Here is a 21941-nt window from a genome sequence, read left to right as displayed (position 1 = left end):
ATGTGTGTGTGTGTGTGTGTGTGTGTGTGTGTGTGTGTGTGTGTGTGTGTGTGTGTGTGTGTGTGTGTGTGTGTGTGTGTGTGAGAGAGAGAGAGAGAGAGAGAGAGAGAGAGAGAGAGAGAGAGAGAGAGATAGAAACTCATATTATATAGAATAATTACATGTAGAGTTAAATATTTCAAACCTTTATTTCTTGTAAATTTGATGATTATGGATTATAGAAAATGAAAAAAACTAAATTCAGTGTTTCAGAAATTTTGAATATTCCACAGCCAGCATCTGGTACCTTTGTCAATGTGGGCAGGAGTTGAGTCCTGCTGGAAAATGAAACCAGCATCTCCATAAAGCTGGTCAGCAGAAGGAAGCATGAAGTCTCTAAATGTCCTGCTAGATGTTTAAAACTCAGTGGACCAGCACCAGCAGAGGACATGGACCCAAACCATCACTGACTGTGGAAACTTCACTCTGGACTTCAACAACGTGGTTTCTGGACATCTCCTCTTGTCCTCCAGACTCTGAGACATTGATTATAAATGACATGAACATTTACATTCATCTGAAAAGAGGATGTTGAACCACTGAGAGACAGTCCAGTTCTTGTTGTCCTCAGCAGGTAAGACGCTTCTGATGTTGCTTCTGGTTCAGGAGTGGCTGGACTTGAGGAATGGAACATTTGTAGCTCATGTCCAGGAGTAAATCAGCTGTTTAGGACACCAAGAGTTTCCAATATTGAGCCTCTTCCCAGTATTCTAATTCTTTGAAACACTGAATTTTGTTTTTTCATTATTTTTAAGCCACAAACATCAAAATTACAAGAAATTAAGACTTGAAATATTTCCCTCTGTGCATCTGAAACGATTGACAAAACTATTGAATTTTTTCATGATATTCTAATTTTTTTTAGATGCACCTGTATAAATGTATCATTATTTATCCAGAATTATTATAATTTTTTATTATTATTATCAAAACATTTCAGTTTTGAGAAGAAACTTTAAAGTTCAAATAAATAGCACATTTGTCGATATTTGTGTGAACGCATACAGGCCTAAATTATCCTCTATGAATTATAAATGTAGAGAAACATGATGTTGTTCTAATAAACATCATAATATTCACTTGTAAGATTTAGAGACATGTATTCATGGATATTTGCTGAAGTTTAAAATCCTACTAACTAGCATTAGCATTATTCGCTTATAAGCTACAGATCACAACCTTAAAGTCTTGGTGTCTGAACAAGATAACATCTGTGGTTCATCTAATCCAAAGGAAACAGATGTTATGTCTGGGCCACAACACTCCCATAAAGATTTTGTGTTATTGTGGTGGTAACAAATTAATATAAATTCTCCTTCGAGGGGTGAGTTAAAGATAATGATTGTTCCACAGCCAAACAAGCCCAATGACTATCCACAGAAAACTGTACTGTGTGTGAGCAATCAATGTTTGGCCTCTGTTCTTCTCTGCTGCCAGCGAAGCAGATTTCAAATTGTGTGGTCAATATTCCTGACCTGAATATCCAGCTGCTTTGATACACCATCCATGTCAATACATGAATTTGTTACAGATGGTGCCCACAAAGTAACCACACATCTGATAAACTATAATGCTGTTTAAAAATAAAAATAATACAAATTTAAACAGGCTGAGATAGTTTGTGAACAGATTTAGTTAAGATCTAGTTGATAAGCTTTGTGATTGTATTATGAGCCGTGCCGTAACAATGAAAGTGTGCCACACTGCAGCAGCTTGGGTGCACTGTTGGGGGCCGGGACAAGTAGGACAGACAATTAAAAGTGGGCAAAGCCAGAGGACAGAAATCCATTGGACTGAGTCTGGTATGGTTCACTTGTGTGCGTCTGTTTCAGAAGATGGTCTCAGGCTGGTGTCTGTGCAAAAAGATCAGAAAAGTTTTTTGTAAACTCCAGGAACAAAATCGTTAAACATGGCTACTTTACGACGACAACCAAGACCCAGAACGGCTTCAACTAGGCAAGATCGTGGATCATGCTCGTCCACCTCGTCTTGCCCCGTTTTCTCTGGACCTTACAGTGACCATGAGGATGTCCGTCCTCAGCGCCGCCAGTCCTCCCCTGCATTTAAGGACTCTTTTTCCAGTCTCCAAAACTCCAAAAGCCCAAGTTCAACAAGTTCTGGTTCTACTCTCCAGGGATCCGTTCCATGCATGCAAGGAGCTTTGCCAAGTCTACAAGGATCTCTGTCTAGTTGCAAAAGTTCTTTACCCAACCTGAGGGTATCAGTCTCTCAGGTGAAGAGGCGGTCACTGGGCAGTCTAGAGACCTCCAGCTACAGCTCCAGTGAGTGGGGTAAAAGTCTCCAAAGTAGCAACTGCAGCTCTAGCGACGATGACTGCAGCTGGGATACAAACAGCTGGAGCTCAGGGGTTACCTGCCTGTTACGGACACCTGTTAAACAAGACAGCTGTGATGCCTCAGGGGGCTCAAATGGAAAAAGTTGTTCCCCTGTTCAGGCATCTTCTCCATCCAGGACAGAGAATGAGATCATTTACCAAAATATTGTCTTCTCACGTCCAGCTGATTGTAAAAGAGACAGCTCTCCTAGGATTGCCACAGTGCAGAAAGACACAGGAACTCGGAGTATGTCCTCATCCTGCGTGAGTAAGAACATTTCTTCAGTTTCATCCCCTGATGAGGACGAGAAGGCAGAGGACAGGCGCAAGTTCTCCCAGTTTCTGAATGAAGTGACTGGCAGAGTGATAAAGTCCAACGGTAAGCCACCTCAGCAGCCATCTAACCTTCACCGTCACCAGCAATCAACTCCACCGTCTACCCCACTTCATCCATCACTTTATTCTGCCCCAACAAACCCACCATCAGCTACAAACTCATGGTACAGCCCGGCCAGCTCTAACCTTCAGACTATCAAGGAATACAACTCCAAGGACATGGCAAGCTCCATCCACCAATGGAGCAATATGCTACCATGCTGTAAGATTTTAGAACCTGAGACCATGTTGAGAAAAGTAAAGGAAGGGAGTCTTTACTACCCAGAGCATCCCTTAAAACAAAGTACAAAGTTCAACACACACCCTTCTACAGGGAGACTGTATCTAGAGACCGACATTGATAGAGTGAGACGGCTTGATGAACTGGTAGTTAATGGCACCCTTGGGAAAGACATGGATGACACTGTGCTGGAGAAAGCCATGGACAGAGGAAAAGATATAGGAAACAGGATTCCATGGGAGAGAAATGGAGGATTCGGGTTGGAAAAAGGAATTGAGAAAATAACTGAGAGTCCCTGGGAAGGAGATAGATGGTGTGAGAAAGGTAGAGAAAAGGTTAAAGAGAGAGAAAACGCCTGCTGGGAGCAAGATAGGAGAAATGAAAGAGGAAGAGAAAAGGAGAATAAAGTAGCGCTCACAAATTATGAACTACCTCCAAATCCAGTGGGTACTAGAGGGCGGAAAAACCCCTGTCCTGTTTTCAGCTGGCCTGAAGGATTTCCCAGAATGTCCTATAGGTCCACATCTCTGCCCAGAACTGTCAATAACACTGTAAGTCCACCACTGCTTTTACTGTATACCTCGATTGGTTCAAACATGGATGATTGCTTTTAGATTTTTTCTTTTGACTTGTGTCTTTTCAGTTGTGCTAACCATGTTGGTAGAATTTTGTTTTTTAAATTAAAAGTGACATATTCATAATAAGAATGCAGATATTATATAACTCAAACAATGTCCCGAGGACTTTGTCTAATATATTTCAAATGCCTGTGAAGATTTTTTTGGGGGGTTTATAGATGAAAACAGGAGAATGAAGAAAGTAAAAAGAAAGAAAGACGTGAAATAGCTTCAAAGAGTTTCTGTAGTAACTGCAGTTTGCAGTCAGCACCTGAAATGTTTTAGCCACAAATGCATGCTAAAGATCATGTTTTAATGCCTGGTAGCTGTGGAAAAAAGGCCATGCTATATATTCTTTCACACTAGAATGTTTTTAATCTCGAGGTGAAAATAGTGCCAGCAGTATTAATGCTCAGGTTGGATCAATCTGTTGTAAATCTGCTTTACAGCAGCAGTGCTTTGCACAGATCACTGGTTAGTCAGTAAGAACCTGGATCACAAGGTAAAAAAGATAAACATGTTTAAACAACAGTTTTTAGTGTGGCAGGATGAAGGTGCATATTCATCAAAACCATGTTTTCTTTGACCTTTCCGTGTAAGTCTGCTGCTTAAGCTTATTAACAAATGCAAACCACATTTAATGTGTAAAGATGAACCAACAGATCCACCGTGGAATGTGGTTTCTGAAACACAAATAGAAACAAAAACAAGGTCAACATTGAAGCTGCTTCTCGTTCTTTTTGGGCCCTTTGGTGAACTTGATGCCCTCATCAAAGTGCGTTGACACTATAATGACACATTCCCTGTGGTAGAGACTTGGAGCCATGCATAAATAAAATGCCCGCTCTGGTTTCATGTGAATACAAATGCATTTGATGAAGAGAGCTGAAGATGAACCACTTTAAGAACACACTGAACAGCTTTGACTGTAACAAAGAAATCTGAACCTGAAGCATGAACGAGTTCAGGCTCTTAAATTCTTAATGTAGTTTAATTTTTCTTTTCTATATACGAGACACACACATACACACACACACATATATACATATACGCATCATGTTACCTTATTGTGCTTTTGTGCCTTTAACAGAAGTGGTTATTTTAAATCCTGCAGCAGTGTTGGTTAGACAAGTCTCTGATCAGTGTTGATAAATGCACATCCATCCATCCATCCATCCAACCATCCATCCATCAATCAATCCATCCATCAATACATCCATCAATACATCCATCCATCCATCCATCCATCCATCCATCCATACATACATACATACATACATACATACATACATACATACATACATACATACGTACGTACGTACATACGTACATACGTACGTACGTACATACGTACATACGTACATACGTACATACGTACGTACGTACATACGTACGTACGTACATACGTACACATACATACATACATACATACATACATACATACATACATACATACATATGTACGTACGTACGTCCATCCATCCATCAATCCGCCCATCATCCATCAATCCAACCACCCAAAAATCCATCCATCCAAACATGCATACATACATACATACATCATACATACATCCTCCATCCAACCATCCATCCATCCATCCATCCATCCATCCATCATATATTCAGCCATCCATCCACAGCGCACAGCATAACATTTTTTCTTGTAAAATAATTATTACTTCTAATAATATAATAAAATAATTATTCATCTTGAATTTGAGTCATTCATATTTGGAGTTTATCTTTACATGTAGAACATCACCCATCTGAATACAGCACAATAAAGTTTAGCAAATAAAGTTATTAGTTAATGAGACATTAATCAGAAGACTGAAGTAGTTAGCACAGAAATTTAGCATGAATTCAGAACTTATTGCTTTTTGTGCTCGAACCATTCATACAGAAACTTGAAATAATAGCATGACACTGTATTTAAAATGATTTACTTTTTTGTCTGTACATTTATTGTACATAAATGTATCAATAATCCTTTTAGCACAATATAAAAGTTTTAGAAAACTTCTGCACTTTCCACTGCTTCTTTATTTACAAGTGAAAGGGAGAAAACAGATTTGGTTTCCAAGCTAATTTCACAGTCTTGTAGGCTGGCTGCAAGGACAAAAGAAATACATACATTATTTAAACATTATCCGCCACCCTTTTTGTTGTGCCTTTGCAGCTTTTGTGGCCTCTCACTACTCGCTGCAGTGTTGCACTGTGTCTTCTGTTGTATACGGATTGTGACCAATGTCCCACATTGATGGAGCGAGAAGCACGTTTGCCTGTCATGTCTTTCCAGTATATAACTCAAGGACGCTACGCATCTCTCACTATAAATTATTGATGCATAAATGCTGTTTACAAAATCTGAGCACACTCGATTTACTGCCAGTTCAATGTGTCAAGAAGCACCACAGCAATATGAAATAATCTAGTTTAATTACCTGGTTCTAATAGATGTTATTGTATTAAGAACATTAAATTGAACCAGAGGAACGATGTCAGTGAAGTGTTTATTGGCAAGGGACTGCTAGACTCCACTCTAAACATAATGTGTTGCATAGTCAAAAAGTAATATGTCACATTGGTGTTAGAAGTTGTGTTCCATATAGACAAAAAGAAAACACATTTTCATCAGAACACTATATCAAAATCTCAAAAGAGTTCAAATACCACCCAAGAGGGAATTATCAGCAGCTCTCCAACAAGTGAATCTGTGCAAAACGCTGCACTTACTCAAATAGCCGTCTCCTTAACAGAGTCAATTCTGATTATTTCGGCAATGGCCCAATCTTTCTCCTCCACTGGCTCCACAGTGAAGGGGAGGGAAATGGTGTGGCTGCGCCAGCTATCACTCTGACACTGTTGAGCAAACATGCAGTTTGATAGAGAGCAAATGTGAACACATCCTGCACAGTTCACTGAAAGACATTAACTCATAAAAAAGATAACATGATTGCCAATCTGGTATAATTAAATAGAATAAAAAGCCGTGACATGTTTAATGAAATGTGTCTTTTTATGTCATATACTGTATATTATATTGATTTTAGGTTTTACAGTTTCAATGGCATGTTGTTTAGTTCCATATTATCAGGCTGTACAGGGCATTTGAATTCACCCGTGTAAAATATGTTCAGTTAAAGCACTGACTGTCAGTGAGTATGAATGACGGCTGAGTGGACATGTCTAATCCCCGCATGGTTCATTTAGAGAACATCTCTGTGCTACTGCATCAGTTCTAGATGGAAACTGCTAAATAATGAACCCCGAGGTCGACAAAATATCTACCGTATTCTTCAGACTATAAGATGCACTTAAAATCCTTTAATTTTCTCAAAAATCGACAGTGAGCCTTAGGTCAGTTTCACACCTGATAGTCCGGTAGAGTCGGTTCTACTGGGGACCAAAATTCAGAACATTTGTTTACATTTTCAGCTGGTGAGGTTCACATTCACACTGCACTGAGTCAGTCGAGCCAACCTGTTCCCCCACTCGCCTGTGGGGGCGCTGCACCAAAAACTACTGAAGGAAACTACACGAAAAACTCTGAAGATGACACTTCTTCTTCTTCTGGAAATAAAAATAAAAACGAAGTGGTGTCAAATTTTAGCGGTTGTAGGTCTTCAGTTTTGTCATTTTTCAACAATGTTCTCAGCATGAGCAGAAGGTGAGGCAGAAGACCATGGAGAATGATGTTTTCCACACAAGGCAGCTGAGACGTCTCCGTATGAGGTATTATAAATGTGTGTTTGTTTGCCCTGTGCTGTAGTCCACTTCCTGCTTTTGGAGCGGTCTTGGTCCGCTTGCATCCACAACACATACGAACCACGCCAAAATTCACTTCAACTGAATCGAGACATAGGGTGCATTCGCACCAGCCCTGTTGTCCCAGACTCTAGCCCATTTGCCTAGGAAGTCTGGTTCGTTTGGGGAGGTGTGAACGCGCCATCGAACTCTGTCACGGAACAAAGAGACGAACTCTGGCCCGGGCTAAAACCTAGGTCTCGGTCCGGTAGAAGAAAACTCAAGCACAGTTCGAGTACAGTGTGAAAGTAAACAGACCGGGCACCGCGCCGCAAGCAGGAAGTGGAGTACAATGCAGGACAAACAAACACACATTTATTATACCTCATACAGAGCCGTCAGCTGTCTTGTGTGAAAAACAACATTCTCCATGGTCTTCTGTCTCATCTTCCACTCATGCTGAGTCCATTGTTGAATAATGACAAAACAGAACTCCTAAAACCGCTAAAATCTGACACCACTCCATTTTGGTTTTTATTTCCAGAAGAAGAAGAACAAGAAGAAGTGTCTTCTTCAGGGGTTTTTGTGTCGTTTCTTTCAGTAGTTCTTGGTGCAGCGCCCCCACAGGCGAACGGGGGAACATGTTGACTCGACTGCACAGTGCAGTGTGAATGCAAACGCACCAGCTCAAATGTAAACTAAATGTTATGAATATTGGTCCCCAACCGAACCGAGTCTACCGGACTATCTGGTGTGAAAACAACCCTGGGTATTTAGGCAGACCAGAGTTTGCTTTTTTGGTCCACATCAGACTTCAGTTGCTCATTCACACCTCCCCAAATGAACCGAACTTTCTAGGAAAACGGACTAGAGTTCGATTAAAACGGACTGAACAGGGCTGGTGTGAATGCACCCTTATAATCAGGTGCGCCTTATGTATTAATTCTGGTTGTGCTTACTGACCTCAAACTGATTTTATGTGGTTATTGTGAATGAGTTGAATAAAGTTTGACTTATCTGACGGTTTTGTTTCTCTTAATGCGCCTTATAGTCCAAAAAATACAGTACACAAACCTCTGAGTAACATCATGGACTCTACATTTATATTTTATATGCAGATTGTGCTCCTCCAGGTATCATGGAATGGTATTTTAATTTAAGGGGACGTTTTAATGAAACATTTTAATCTTTATTTTAGTTAGTTTAACACATAGCCTGACCTGATGTGTAGAAATTTCAATCGAGAGGCAACATTTAAAACAACTAAATCAATGCACATTTCATTCTAATTCTAATTCAGTAATACCTTCTAGGAATGCCTGTCTTCTCCTCCTCCTTTCTCCAGGCTTGCCCTCTGCATGGAGGGAAGCTGAGATGGAGTGTGTGTGTGTGGGGTGGGGGGGTGGGGGTCTGTCTCATTCAGCTACATGAGTCATCCTGCTGTATCATTCACTATGTTTGTAACACCCACACACCACCGTGCAGCAGAGTACACATGCTCACAACCCCCTCTGCACTGCTGTGCACCTGTGACGTTCATCAGGCCTTACCGAACCCTCCACGATGAATCGTCAGGCTGCACGCGACACACAAACACCTGCAAGCACGCCAAGCTCCTGCACCAGCAGGATAAAAAAAAAAAAAAAAAGAAAGTTTACTTTTAGGTTTGAATCAAAAATGTAAATTTGCATGACAATGTCTGCACATATGTGTTGAATTCGAAAGAGGCATCACTTTGGATCGCTGATCCTGGGCCAAATGATTAAGCCTAAGTGAAAATGTAAATGGGAAATCCTCCTGTGAAATCCTGGCCATGCATTATGCATGTGCAACAAACAAGTGTGCAACAAAAAGGAGCTGCTTTTTCAGCCCCCGCCTTTCGCTTGTGTACGTGTGCATGGACACAACGCTGCAAAGTGAGAGGAGTGGGGGGGGGGGGGCAACTTAAATTTCTTTGTGTTTCGAGAGCAAAAGAGGACTTTATGCTGACTGCAGAGGTAGCATTTTATTTCTCTTCAAAACATCAGACTTCAGGCAAGAAAACTAAAAATTATATCAGTAAATTAAAGGTTCTTGAAGACATTCCCTTCAACTTTTCATGACAGATTTGAACAGAAACTGTCCTGCAGGTGTTTTATTTGATTTTAGCTACAACACATTGAGCTCAGTATCTGTAAAACTGACTGCTACACCTTTATTGTGTTGGCTAAGCTCAGTCACACGTGGTGGTCATCTGAAATTGGGTGACTCCCAAAGTTAATCAGATATAGAACATTTATTGATTACTTTCTAGTAGTTTGATTAAAATCCACCCACTAGTTCGTGAGATATTTCGCTAACACTACAACCCTAAAATGGGCTACAAAATATCAAACGCATCATAATTTACCGAGTTTGTTTAAATGTTTGCTCGTTCTTTTTCATTTATTTTTTTAATCGTTTTACTCCCAGCTAGTTCCCCTGTATTTCTGGAGCACAGCCTTTTTCTTTCGCCCTGTTAATCTGACATTTCTGGCTCCCCGCCCTCTAATGATCTCACTCCTGACACAGCAGAGAGGAAAATAATAGATATATTTGTTTGCTGAGACGTGGCGGCTCTGAGAGCTCGTTCAGCACCAGATAAGAGGCTCCACGCCGGGAGATGAATTTGCTTGATAAATACGTCTAATGGTTTTTCATCTTGTCTTCTCTTCCTGCCAGGACTTGGATGGGGAGACGTGTTACGACGCGAGGTGAGCCTGCTTTCACTTTTACCTTGTCTTCTTCCAGCGGCGACACCTCCAGCATCCCTCTCCTCCCTCCCTGCATCCCCATCCCTCCCACAGCCCCTCCTCCTCCAACACGCATCCTCCTGCTCCATTCACTTCACAGCTCCCTCTCTCTACCTCACCGTTCTGTCTCCAGTCAGAATGACGGTAGAAGAGGCTTTCTGTGTCTAAATGCACGCTGCTCTGAAGAGGGATGCACATGCACATGAATGTAATGGTCTTATCTGCTGAAGATGAGGCGAAAAGCTCATAAACGGTAAGAGAGAAGGCAAAGGAAGTGCATGTCTGGATTCTGCTCTAATCATTGTTTTGAGTGGCGTGCCGTCCATGTGTTGCATGTAGTGCTTTGAGGAAAAGAGGATGGGTCGCCCGCTGAGCAACAGTGCGACTGAAGGCGCATGCTGGAGTGAATTAAAGCTTAACTCGCTGCAGCAGGAAGGAGAGAAACCGAAGTGATGCTCCTCACAGTTAGCTTCAAGAGTGTTTATTCATTTCTTTACTTTTGCTGTTGTGTGGGTTTCATCGATGTGACAATAATGAGGGGCCAAATGTGTTTGTAGCCCTCAATTAAAGATGATACCACAGAGAGGCAATTATGGCTCAACAAGCACATCATGGAAAAAAGTAGTTCTGGTTAAAGCAAACTCCTCACCTCGTACGGATGACAGGGAACAAAGACGGAGCAGCCGAGGAGAATTTATAATTCGGTGTTTTACTTGAATCAGACGATTGTCCTGGAGTCTTTTTGTGCAAACCTTCATAATCTGCATGTCAGCATAATAACATCTAGAGGTTAATTACTTTCCACCTTAAATCCTCCAGAGAGCGAGGAAAAACCAGTTCGGGGGATGATTCCCTGCTGAAGTGAACGAAACGATGGAGATAAGGCGGCATCAAGCTGCAAACTTTGAGTCTTTGAAGTAAGTTTTCAACTTCCTGCTTTAAAGAAAAACACAAATGAGCATGTGCACTGACCCTTTTGGCACTTTGTCATCTTGGCTCATAAATAATGCAGCTTTAGTTCAGAAGTTTAGAAATAGTTCACTGAACTTTATGTTTTATTGCGCATAAACTGGCACTTTCACTTTCCATTTATACAGTTATCACTGTCAAGAATACTCTAAATGATACAAGTAGTTTTAGCTCCCAGCACTGTAAGGCAAAGGCGGAGGAACTCATCAAACATCTCATGAACCACTTGATGTGTTTCAATAAAACTTGCAGAATTTCTTAAATAGATTAACTTCTATAAGTGTTTAACTTTTGGAGTTAATCCAGTTTAAGATGGCGGCCACAGCTAACTCGTGTTAGAAAATACAACAATGGTTCAATCCCAGTCAGTTTCACAAACTTCTTACTAAAATTTGATGTGGTTGTAGCTGAGAGCGTTTCTCAATTTAATGTCTAAGTGCTACTCATTGTGCAAGCTCTTTGCCTAAAACTTTAGCTTTAACTGTAGGAACCAAGCTTGATTGTCTGTTAGCAAAATATCTCATGAGCTGCTTAATGGAATTTAATGAAACTTCCAGAAAATAATCAATGGATATGCATCTATAACTATTTAACTGTTGGTGTCAATCCACTTCAAGATGGCCGACATGACTAATCAACATTAGTCAACACACATTACTATGACTCAGTCAAAAAGACAGATACTGAGATAAAATTGATATAGCAGTAGCTGAGAGTCGTTCGCAACATATATGAGGTTTAATTTTTAAAAAAAGTCTTCAGCTTAATTTTTCAATTTAAGGTAATCTTATTGTAAAACTCAAATAAATAAATCTACTTTTAAAATGCTTTGAAAGAAAAACATTTAAAGTACGTCCTGCCAGCCGCAGACCGTGCATCTTTGTGTTCTGAAATGATTCTTTTCATAGATCCGACAACTCATCGCAGTCTTTTCTCCTCTGTGGCAAACTGAGTGAAATCAATGTCAAGCCATGCCACAGTATGAGAACAGTACGACCGTGACATGACAGAATGAGCACATTATTTTGCTACATCCCCATTTCCGTGTGATTTATGTTTTTTTAATTAAAGCAGATAATTGAAATTTGGTTGTAAGTTTAATATGTTCCATCTTGTACTAATTTTCTGCTTCGATGCGCCGTGTGTGGACGGCAGTGACAGCTGTTCCTCTTACTTTTGGGTTTATTAATACGTTCCTTATCAAGTGGTTTGCAGGGCATGCTTACTTGTTACAGTCAGACTGAGGAAACGCTGACGGACCAGAATAAAATCATCCGTGTCAACATGAACAGGAAGGATGCATGTTAGGGGTTCTTTGAACCACGAGGTAAAAAGAACTACTGAGAAACAGATGACAAAGTCACAGCACCAGGTTAAGAAAAACAAGAACAAATTGTAAAATTGTAAAAGTTATTAAACAGCATGGGATAAATTTTCATTGTTATGCTGATGACACAATTATATTTGTCCATTAAACTCAATGAATCCAGTCAGCTACTTAGACTACAAGCATGTCTTAAAGACATAAAAACCTGGATGACCCTTAATTTTCTGCTTTTAAACTCAGAATAGACTGAGGTTTTGGTTTTTGGACCTGAGCACCTTAGGAATTAATTTTTCAGTCTTTCTCCCTCCTTAGATGGCATTAATCTGTCCTCCAGCTCTAATGTTAAAAATCTTGGTGTTATTTTTGATCAGGACATGTCTTATTCCCCACAATAAAAGCGTTACTAGAACTATCTTCTTCTACCAATAAAATTAGAAACATCTTGTCTAAAAAATGATGCAGAAAAACTGGTCCATGCATTTGTCATGTCTAGACTGGACTATTGCAATGGTTTATTATCTGTTTGTCCAAATACTTCTTTAAAATGTCTTCAGTTGATCCAAAATGCTGCTGCCAGAGTCTTAACTGGAGTTAGTAGGAGAGATAATATCTCTCCATTTTGAGTTTCTCTCCATTGGCTCCCTGTCAAATCCAGAATATAATTCAAAATCCTACTTCTAACCTACAAAGCTCTCAACAACCTAGCTCCATCTTATATTACAGATCTTATTGTTCCGTATTTTCCTAACAGAGCACTTCACTCTCAGACTGCAGGTTTACTTGCGTTTCCTAGAGTTTCCAAAAGCAGAATGGGAGGAAGATCTTTCAGTTATCAGGCTCCTCTCTTGTGGAACCAACTTCTTGTTTCTGTCCATGAGGCTGACACATTGTCCAGTTTTAAAACTGAAGAATTTCCTTTTTGATAAATCCTATAGTTCGAGTTGGAATTGTTATGCTGCCTTAAGCTTAGACTACTAGAGGACAAATTGACCTAATTTCCTTAAAATAATTGTTACAATTGAATAGTTTTCATTTTATACTATTTCTATCTTAATAATGTGATTCTTGACCTGCCATTGTGTATCTATTCCTACCAAACCCAGCCGGTCGAAGCAGATTATCGCTTGTCCTGTGCCTGGTTCTGCTGAAGGTTTCTTCCTCACGAGAGAGTTTTTCTTTTCCACTGTCGCCTTCATGCTCAAGATGAGAGTTCTGCGATGAATTTAAACTCAAAGCAGTCTGCTCCTCAGATAATTAAAGTTAAATTATTATTTTATATGTGAATGTTTCTGTTCAGTGCCCTGAGACAACTTCTGTTGTGACTTGGTGCTATAGTATGACGGAGCTTTAGGGCCACGCTAAAAAAAATAAAATTACATTGCTTGCTAAGAAAAAAACAAAACATAAAATTACAAAAATAAAGTTGTACGAGACTTTTTCTAAAGCTGTCGTTAATTTTATTTTTTAATTTTTTTTAATTTTGTCTTGTATCTTATTCTCGTAATTCTACAATTTTATTCTCGTAATTTTATGGCTTTTTTTTTTCTTAGTGTGGCTCTAAAGCTCCGTCGTACTATATAAATAAACTGAACTGAAAATTGTATTTGTAGCATTGAGATTAGTTTAACAATTTTAATTTATTTTTATTAGGTTCATACAAATACTTCCTCTTACCTCCATCAGCTATGTCTTTGCAAAACTTGTCTCCCTTCGAGACTTTACCTCACTCTGCTTCTCTCCAACTTGGAGGAACATGCCTACAGAGGCTTTGTATTTTTTTCTTCTATCATCCTTCACTAAGCTGGGCACGTATCTCCCCTCCTCAGAAAGCAGATGCCATGTGAAGTCTCCCTTCAGGTTAGCCTGGAGCAGTTTACCACCTCCTTGCGCTCTTATTCTTCTGCCTAATTATTTCCAGGACTGTAAGAACAGGGATTTATGCAGACTCTGTTTGAGAAGAGAGCAGCATCTGAGAGTGTTTGTTAAAGACTCTGTCTTGGAGTTTGTAAATGTGTCTGTTCTCTTCCATTTAAGCCCCTCTGACTCACATGTCTTAGGGCTCTCCTTTTAAAAAAAAAAAAATTCCCACCTCGCCTCCCTCATTGCTCCCTGGACTATTGGTGATACGCCTGTCTGCCACCAGCACTTATCCAGGTCTGTCAAAGCCAACTGGGCAGAGGCAGCTGAGCAACGTAAGCCTCTGTGGCTCGCACATACAGTAGACTGTAGGGCTATGCATTGCATGTCTGAAACGAAGGATGTGCTGTCACAGATGAACAATACTCTTTAAAACTCTGAGGTTTTAACTGAGATCACTATATCCACTCAGAATGTCTAGCTCCAACAAATTGTGGTTGCTGTAGCCATTCCCACATCACTTGAGGCTGTCCAATTCCCTTTACTTCAGTGGCTTGGTTTAAGCTCCTGTCTGTTTCTGATGGTACATCCTCTGTTATTTACAAGAAAATTCCAGTCTCAACAGGTAAGAGATCTCCTGTCAAGCAGTCTTTCTAACTACGAGTTAAACAATCTGCACTCGTTTTGTTCGCCTCAATAAATACTTCATTGCGCCCCGGTGGACTGTACATGCTGCTGTGTTTTCCATCAACATGCATATAATTATGCCAGCCCGCACTGGTTCTTGTAGAGAGAAAGAGATGGATAGGGTGGTGGTGAGAGGTTAGCACTGTTGCCTCACAGCAAGAAGATTGACAACCTCTGGACTCTTCCTGATGAGTTTTGCACGATCAAGACGTTTGCAGTGTTGTATATGAGCAAAGAGTGAATTCCTCAGAGCATTCATGAGAAAGAGCTTCAGGAGGGAGGGAATAAAATCTGTGCTAAAAGAAATAATGCTGGATTAGGTGTTTTAAATGCTAGTTTGTACCAAATATGTAAGGATAACACAAACTGTCATGTCAAACTGTGTGCTGACAACTTTTGGAAAAGTTGTCAAAGGTATTGTATGTACATTGCCCTCCCACTTTCATGCCTGAGTTTTAGCTTCATGGCATCCTATGCAAAGAACAACAAAGTTGTAGACATTTTGGTCAAATCTAGACAACAACATGCACAATCTTACCCATATGTCAGGCTTATAGAGTTTGTTTTGTGAACAACTCTCAAATATGACCACATGATGTGGCGGCTGGTGGAGTTTTCGCCAGGGGGGCTAACTCTTAAATAGACACATAGGAGTTATACAGTCCAGAGCGAGAATGAGAATGCATCTGTAGGCCAACAGCACCTCCTACCGTACTGGAAGGAGTTATGGGGATTCAAGTGATCTCCTGGTTCGAAATTAGGGTTAGCTCACCATCCTCAGCAATAGACAGGAACCTGGCCTGTGTGAAACAGACCTAATAATCAATAACCCTGGGTTTTATCAATATCAAAACCATCATAAATATAAGAAATGCATGTACATGTTTTATCATCATTACTATAGTAATATAAGTTCATAATATAAATAGAATCAAGCTCATTATTTGAGTACTCTTAAATATTCCTAATATTAAAGGACCTAATAATGCACCTTAGCACATGTAGCATCTCACCATCTCAATGTACCTTCAATTTAAATGCCTCATTGTTAAAACTAGGAGTTAGTTACTTATTGCAAGAGGTTTATTTTCATTATCCAGATCAATACAAATGCACGTGTTCAGAAATAGTATAGCACAATCAGTGACATTTAGTATATCAAAGTATTGTTTGAGAATTATTTTTTCTATAAAAACATTCAAATAAATGTAGCAATAGCACTTAGCACAGAGCCCAATACAATAACCTGGAGATTAGCTCTAGCATGCTAGCTCCAGAAACAAACAAACAAACAAACAAACAAACACACTCACTAGTTCCCACTTTTAGAATACACAGTCAGATGAAGTTTTTTTCACAGAGACATCTAAAAGTCGAGAGGCATATCAGTTAGAAATGGCAACATAGGCATTAGATAAATGGCTTTCAATGGCTTAAAACTTACCTACAGCATAGCCTCACTGCACGATCTGTTCCGGGACAATTTTCTTTAAAATAAATAAATAAATAAATAAATAGCAATAATAATAATCTGTTCCGGGAACGGAACCACGATGTACCGTGCAACCGTATTCTGGGCACAGGAGTGGTGCGCCAGAATATAATTTGTAATGAAGAGGAGCTACTGCTCATGTACAACTTTTAACGAGAGTCTATGAGCAAAGCCACTGCCACTAACCACATCCAACTTAGCTCAATATCTGTAAACCTGGCTGAGTTGTGTCTGGTTCTGTGTTTGATAAAGTCACTTAGTTGTGGCAGCCATCTTGGTAGGGTTGACTCCAAAAGGTTTGCTATTCTACATCCAATGGTTACTTAGCTAAGCCTGTTCAATATTTCATGAGATACTGTATTTTGCAAACAATACAAACAAACACTCACAAACAGGCAAAAACACAATTTTGCCACAGTTTGGGAACAATAAATGTAATCTTTATGCATTTAAAAGACATGTATCAGGAAATTACATAAAAAAGAATGGACCGTGAGTCAATGAATTGATTCATAACAATGACATGAAACTTTGAACAGCCTTGTTTATCACTACACAATGTGGCTTCATTTACTGCAAATCTTGCATCTTGTTATCCTGAAATAATATTTTAAAGCAAAAATGATTCTGATCAAACGTTTTCGTTATAATCCAAAAAAGTACAGTGTGGCAATTCATTCCTTTAGTGCTTTGATCAGAAGCAAAACATTTGTAATCATTTATCAAGTTAATATTTAATATTTGCAATGCTCACCGTTTAAGTTTGTGGATTTATATTTACCTAAAAAATGGTGGGCTGATGGGGATGTCAAGTATTTTTTAGGTTTTTCTGTTCAGTTTTGACCTTGTGCTGATCTAAAATGAGAGGCTGAGCAGAAAAAGAGAAAAAATGTTGCTTAAGTCTTATTGCATTTCAATGAACATTAAAATGTTTTACTACTAATCACAGTATAATCATGTGCTATTTGTAATACAGTACCAAATAAGAGCATTAAAGCCTTTATTGATCAGTTTAGAGTATTGAAATTCCATGTATCTTGAAAATGTTCAAGCTGGTTGCTTTTTAGATTTTGCCAGAACAGAAGCGCAGGGATGTCACTGCTGGGTTGTCGTGGCAACCTCAGAAAGGTCTAAACACTTTGAACATCTCTTTTGCACAGAAACATCTTAGCTCAGACTCTAAATGCAACACACAAATATTAGGAATGAACAGCATGATACTGTGTTTTCTGCATGACTCTTGCTGCTCGTTAGAAAGGTTAGTAAAAGGTGAGGAGCACAATGATCCTCTGCCTGCAGCATGGTATAGCTGAGGAGCTATATAATCTCATCTATTGTAGCAAATAAATAAAAAAAGAAAGAAAAGATAGTTTATCAACACATGGAGGGACAGTAATAGAACACGTTATTACCTATTAGATTTATTTATTTACCACTTTTGTTACACACTCTTACTTGAAGAATGAGTTTTAGCAAATGCAAGTTTAAAACTAAAATAAATTCAAAAGGCTCACAATTTTCCTATAGTTAAAGCAGCTTCTAGTCCAGGGGTGCGCAACAACCCTTGGTGAGAACATGCAAACTCCACCCAAAAAGGCCCCCGACTGGGATTCGATCCGATGACCTACTCGCTGATGGGTGGTAGCTCTACCAGCTACGCCACCATGCTGCCCCCAAGTAATGATATTTAAAGCAACTGAAGGGCCACATAAAGAAATGGAAAATAAATAATACATTTTCTTTAAGACTAATAAACTAATAATCTGGAGCACTATTTTTTTGAGTGGGGGGTTCCACAAAAATGTCTCCCTGATTTCTGAAAAGTTGTCCTTGAAACTTTACAGTAGTCCCTCGCCACTTCGCAGGTCGTTATTCGCGGACTCACTCTATCATAGTTTTTCAAAATAAGATTGGACATGACACACAATTGACTGATTGATGGATGAGCCGCACAGTCAGCATGGAATTTTTATTTAAAATAAATTATTTTAAACTATTTAGCACCTGCTGCACAGGTGCACAGATCTCTGTGTGCAGCCCACAGCTGTGGAGAAGTGGGCGTGGCCAAGAGTGCTGGCAGGTGGCAGAGAGCAGCTGAGGTAGAGAGCTGAAATCATGACATTCTGTGCTCTTTTAGAGCGTTTAGAAACATTGTTTAGAATATTGCAAGAGTGTGGGAAGGGTTTAAAATGCCTTAATATGTATATGTATACATATAAATACTAAAATAAACTACTACTTACTACTTGTACTACTATTCCTATTTGCGTTTTTTCACTTATCGCGGGGCTTCAGGGTACGGATCCTCTACGATAAACAAGGGACTGCTGTATTTTTGTTAGCTTATAAATAAATAAATAACATATAATTGTTTTTTATTTGCTTTAATGTTCACTCTAGTTCTGGAAACACAGCTTAAACAAAGTTTAAGCATATCTTAAGCCAGAGGTTTTTGATGTATTCATCCAAGATGTTTAACTTAGACTTCCTTAAGTTTCATTGATAGAATTTAAGTTCTTTTCAACAACTTTAAAATGTGTTTTATTTTTACTTTTTCAATTACAGATATTGGGGTCCAAGTGGAGATTTCCAAAGGCCACTTTTTGCCCTTGGGCCGTATGTTGATTACATCTGCTCCAGCCAGTTTTCAAAAACTCATGCACTTGCTCTAGTCAACTTTGAAGTGTTTACTGTCTAATGGTTATTTATCGTATCTAATTATCCATGACATCAGTTATAGAGGCAGCAAGTGCAGAGACAAGCTAGGCTAATGGCTAGTCAAATGACGGTCAGCTCTTTGCAGCTTTTTAGGCTTACAAAACAAATCTTTTCCTAAATATATTTGTGTGAAATAACACAATGTTAGATTTTTATTCCTTTACACTTGATCTTGAGAAGTTGTTTATTGTTAGCTAATAAAAACAATAAACATTGAACCCCCATTGGGCTATTAGCTTAGCCTCCAGGCGAGGCTAATAAAGTCCAGGGACTTAGACTTGACTTTTGCTTCTTTTTCCACAGTTCAGTTTTTATTTTTCATGTCACGCTGATAAACTTCGAAGTATTGATAACTATTAGGCAGAACATTACTTCACAGATGACTAAATTATTTTGTTCACATCTTTCATTAAATAACATCAACTGGTTGTGTGGTTGCACAGCTCTCAGTGATCAAGTTGTAGGATCGCCTGAGGCCTTTCAGGGTGGAGTTCACGTATTTTTGTGGGGCTTCTGTTCTGTTTGTTCTCCTGCACACTTCTGTGTTTTTCCTCCTTGTGTTGGCTCCTCTCTCACCTGCGTCTAACTGTTGTCACCCCAGGTGTTTCTCATTCTGTCTCGTTTGTGTCCTGTATAAATTCTGTGTCGTTTCACTCCTCCTTTGTCTGGGCATTGTCCTCCTACGGCTACATGTTTCTGCTCCTCTGTCTTCTCCTCAAAGTAAGATTTGACTGCCCCGTCAGCTCTGTTTTGTTTTGTTAAATAAATTTAATCTACTTACTTTTACCTTGAGTCTCCTGTCATCAGCTCCCTGTGACCCTGAATGGAAGAAGCGGGTAAATAAAATGGACTAATATCCTCACTTTCTGGGAACTGCATTTTTTTTTTTTTTTTAGATTATAAAAACAAAATTAAAAAAACTGATGGAACCAACAAACTTTACATAAAGGCTGGAGAGGAAGTGAGGCCTCACACGATCTTCATAACAAACTAGAACTTCAGTGGTTTCCAGGAGAGTACCTCACATTTATTCCACAAAATGTTTTTGTGTTAAGAACTTATTTTCTCTTTAATCCTGCAAAGATTTTTTTTTATATAATCAGTTGCATGGGATATTACACTCTTTCACTTTATGACATTATACAGAATGTGAGTCTTTCAGTTCCAAATATGGCCGCTGAATAATTAAACGTCTTTTATATACATGAGTTAACTCAAAACCCAACAAAGCTGTTAGGCCAATCAGTCTAAAATAGAATGAAATGCTGTGGTGCATGAAACACAACACTACAGAGGTTTAGATTGGTTTTTAAGTCGCAGGTAGAGAGAATGGTTGAGTAGTTGTACATTTTCCTATTTACTTCTAAGTCTCAAAATATTGCCAGGAACCTTTGATGACCCATGCTGGTCCAATAAAATTGTACTGACACACACTTGGAGAGAGGCTAACTAAATAAATGAAAGAATCGAGACAGCCCATGGTCTATTCCTGATCTAGCTGACCTCCTGCACAGGAGAGATCAGCTTTGGGCTACAGCCAGACATTCTGGCCCAGACACTGACTGATTGCATTTACGACAGTTGCGTAATAAATGTATAACTTCCATCAAAGTCACAAAATGTTTCTTTCATTCTTTCTTTCTTTCTTTCTTTCTTTCTTTCTTTAATTTCTTATCTCAGAGATCCAAAGATCTAAATGATCCTAAAAGATTCTAGAAAACCATCAATTCTCTCTCTGGCAGCTCCCATTCATCTGACCTGCCATCACAACTTCTTGTGAATTCTGTTCCTATGTCAAATCCCAGGTCCCTCTTGTAAATGTGTCCCCGTGACTCAAAAAGGCTAGCATGTATAAATAAAGGTTGAATTAAAAATAAATAAATAAGCATGAGATCCTGAACTGTTCCAACACATATTTTGCTGATTCTAGTTCTTTGTTTGCCACAGTTGCTAATGAAAATTCAGACACTTCTCCTTTAAGCCAAACATCTACAAATCAAATATCTCCTACAAGTCAATTTTCAGTAAACCACCTTTTCATTTTCACCATTTTCAGTTAGTGAAGTTAATAAATTGTTAAAAGGTCTGGACTTTAAAAAATCTGCAGGACCAGATGAACTTCCTCCTTATTTCTTAAGGCTGGCTGCTCATATCATCACAGTCCCTGTGACCCACATCTTCAATCTCTCCATAAGACAAAACTCCATCCCAGGCACTTGGAAAACAGCCTTTGTTCTTCCTTTGCTGAAGGGAGGTGACCCCACCTCACTGAACAACTATCGACCAATCTCTAAACTCTGCATTTTAGCCAAGGTTCTAGAAAAACTGATAAACTCTCAAATCAAAAATTACCTGGACTCATTTAACATCTTACCTCCACATCAATCTGGTTTCAGGAAACAACACAGCACAACCACTGCTTCACTGAAGGTTCTTAATGACATTGTTGACGCACTGGATGCTAAGGATTATTGTGCTGCACTTTTCTTAGACCTGTCTAAAGTTTTTGACACTGTGGATCATAACATCTTGTGTCATAAACTCTCAGAAATCGGTTTCTCAGAACACACTATTGGTTGGTTCTCTAACTATCTCTCAGACCAGAGGCAGTGTGTTCAACATAATGGTACTTCTTCTAGTTATCTAACTGTTAACAATGGTGTACCACATGATTCAGTCTTAGGAGCCACCCTTTTCACAATTATATAGGTAATGTAGGAATCATCCCTGATGCATTCTTAAATTTCTGTCATTTTAATGCATTTT

At 39.2% G+C, this 21941-nt stretch overlaps 1 protein-coding gene across 1 annotated transcript in view; it reads left to right on the top strand.

Moving 5' to 3' along the window:
* The first annotated feature begins 2959 nt into the window (after window positions 1-2959).
* LOC119427813 (brain-enriched guanylate kinase-associated protein) overlaps window positions 2960-21941 on the top strand; it is a 65088-nt gene continuing 46106 nt past the window's right edge. The window contains exons 1-2 of the mRNA XM_037695459.1: window positions 2960-3541; window positions 10055-10086. Of these exons, the coding sequence (XP_037551387.1) occupies window positions 2960-3541; window positions 10055-10086 (614 nt within the window). The remainder of the gene's footprint in view (window positions 3542-10054; window positions 10087-21941) is intronic.

Source organism: Nematolebias whitei, chromosome 21, assembly GCF_014905685.2.
Source record: "Nematolebias whitei isolate Nwh7 chromosome 21, NemWhi1, whole genome shotgun sequence".
NCBI classification, from domain to species: Eukaryota; Metazoa; Chordata; class Actinopteri; order Cyprinodontiformes; family Rivulidae; genus Nematolebias; species Nematolebias whitei.
Note: the sequence above shows the minus strand (reverse complement) of the source record. Positions and strands in the feature narration are given on the sequence as shown.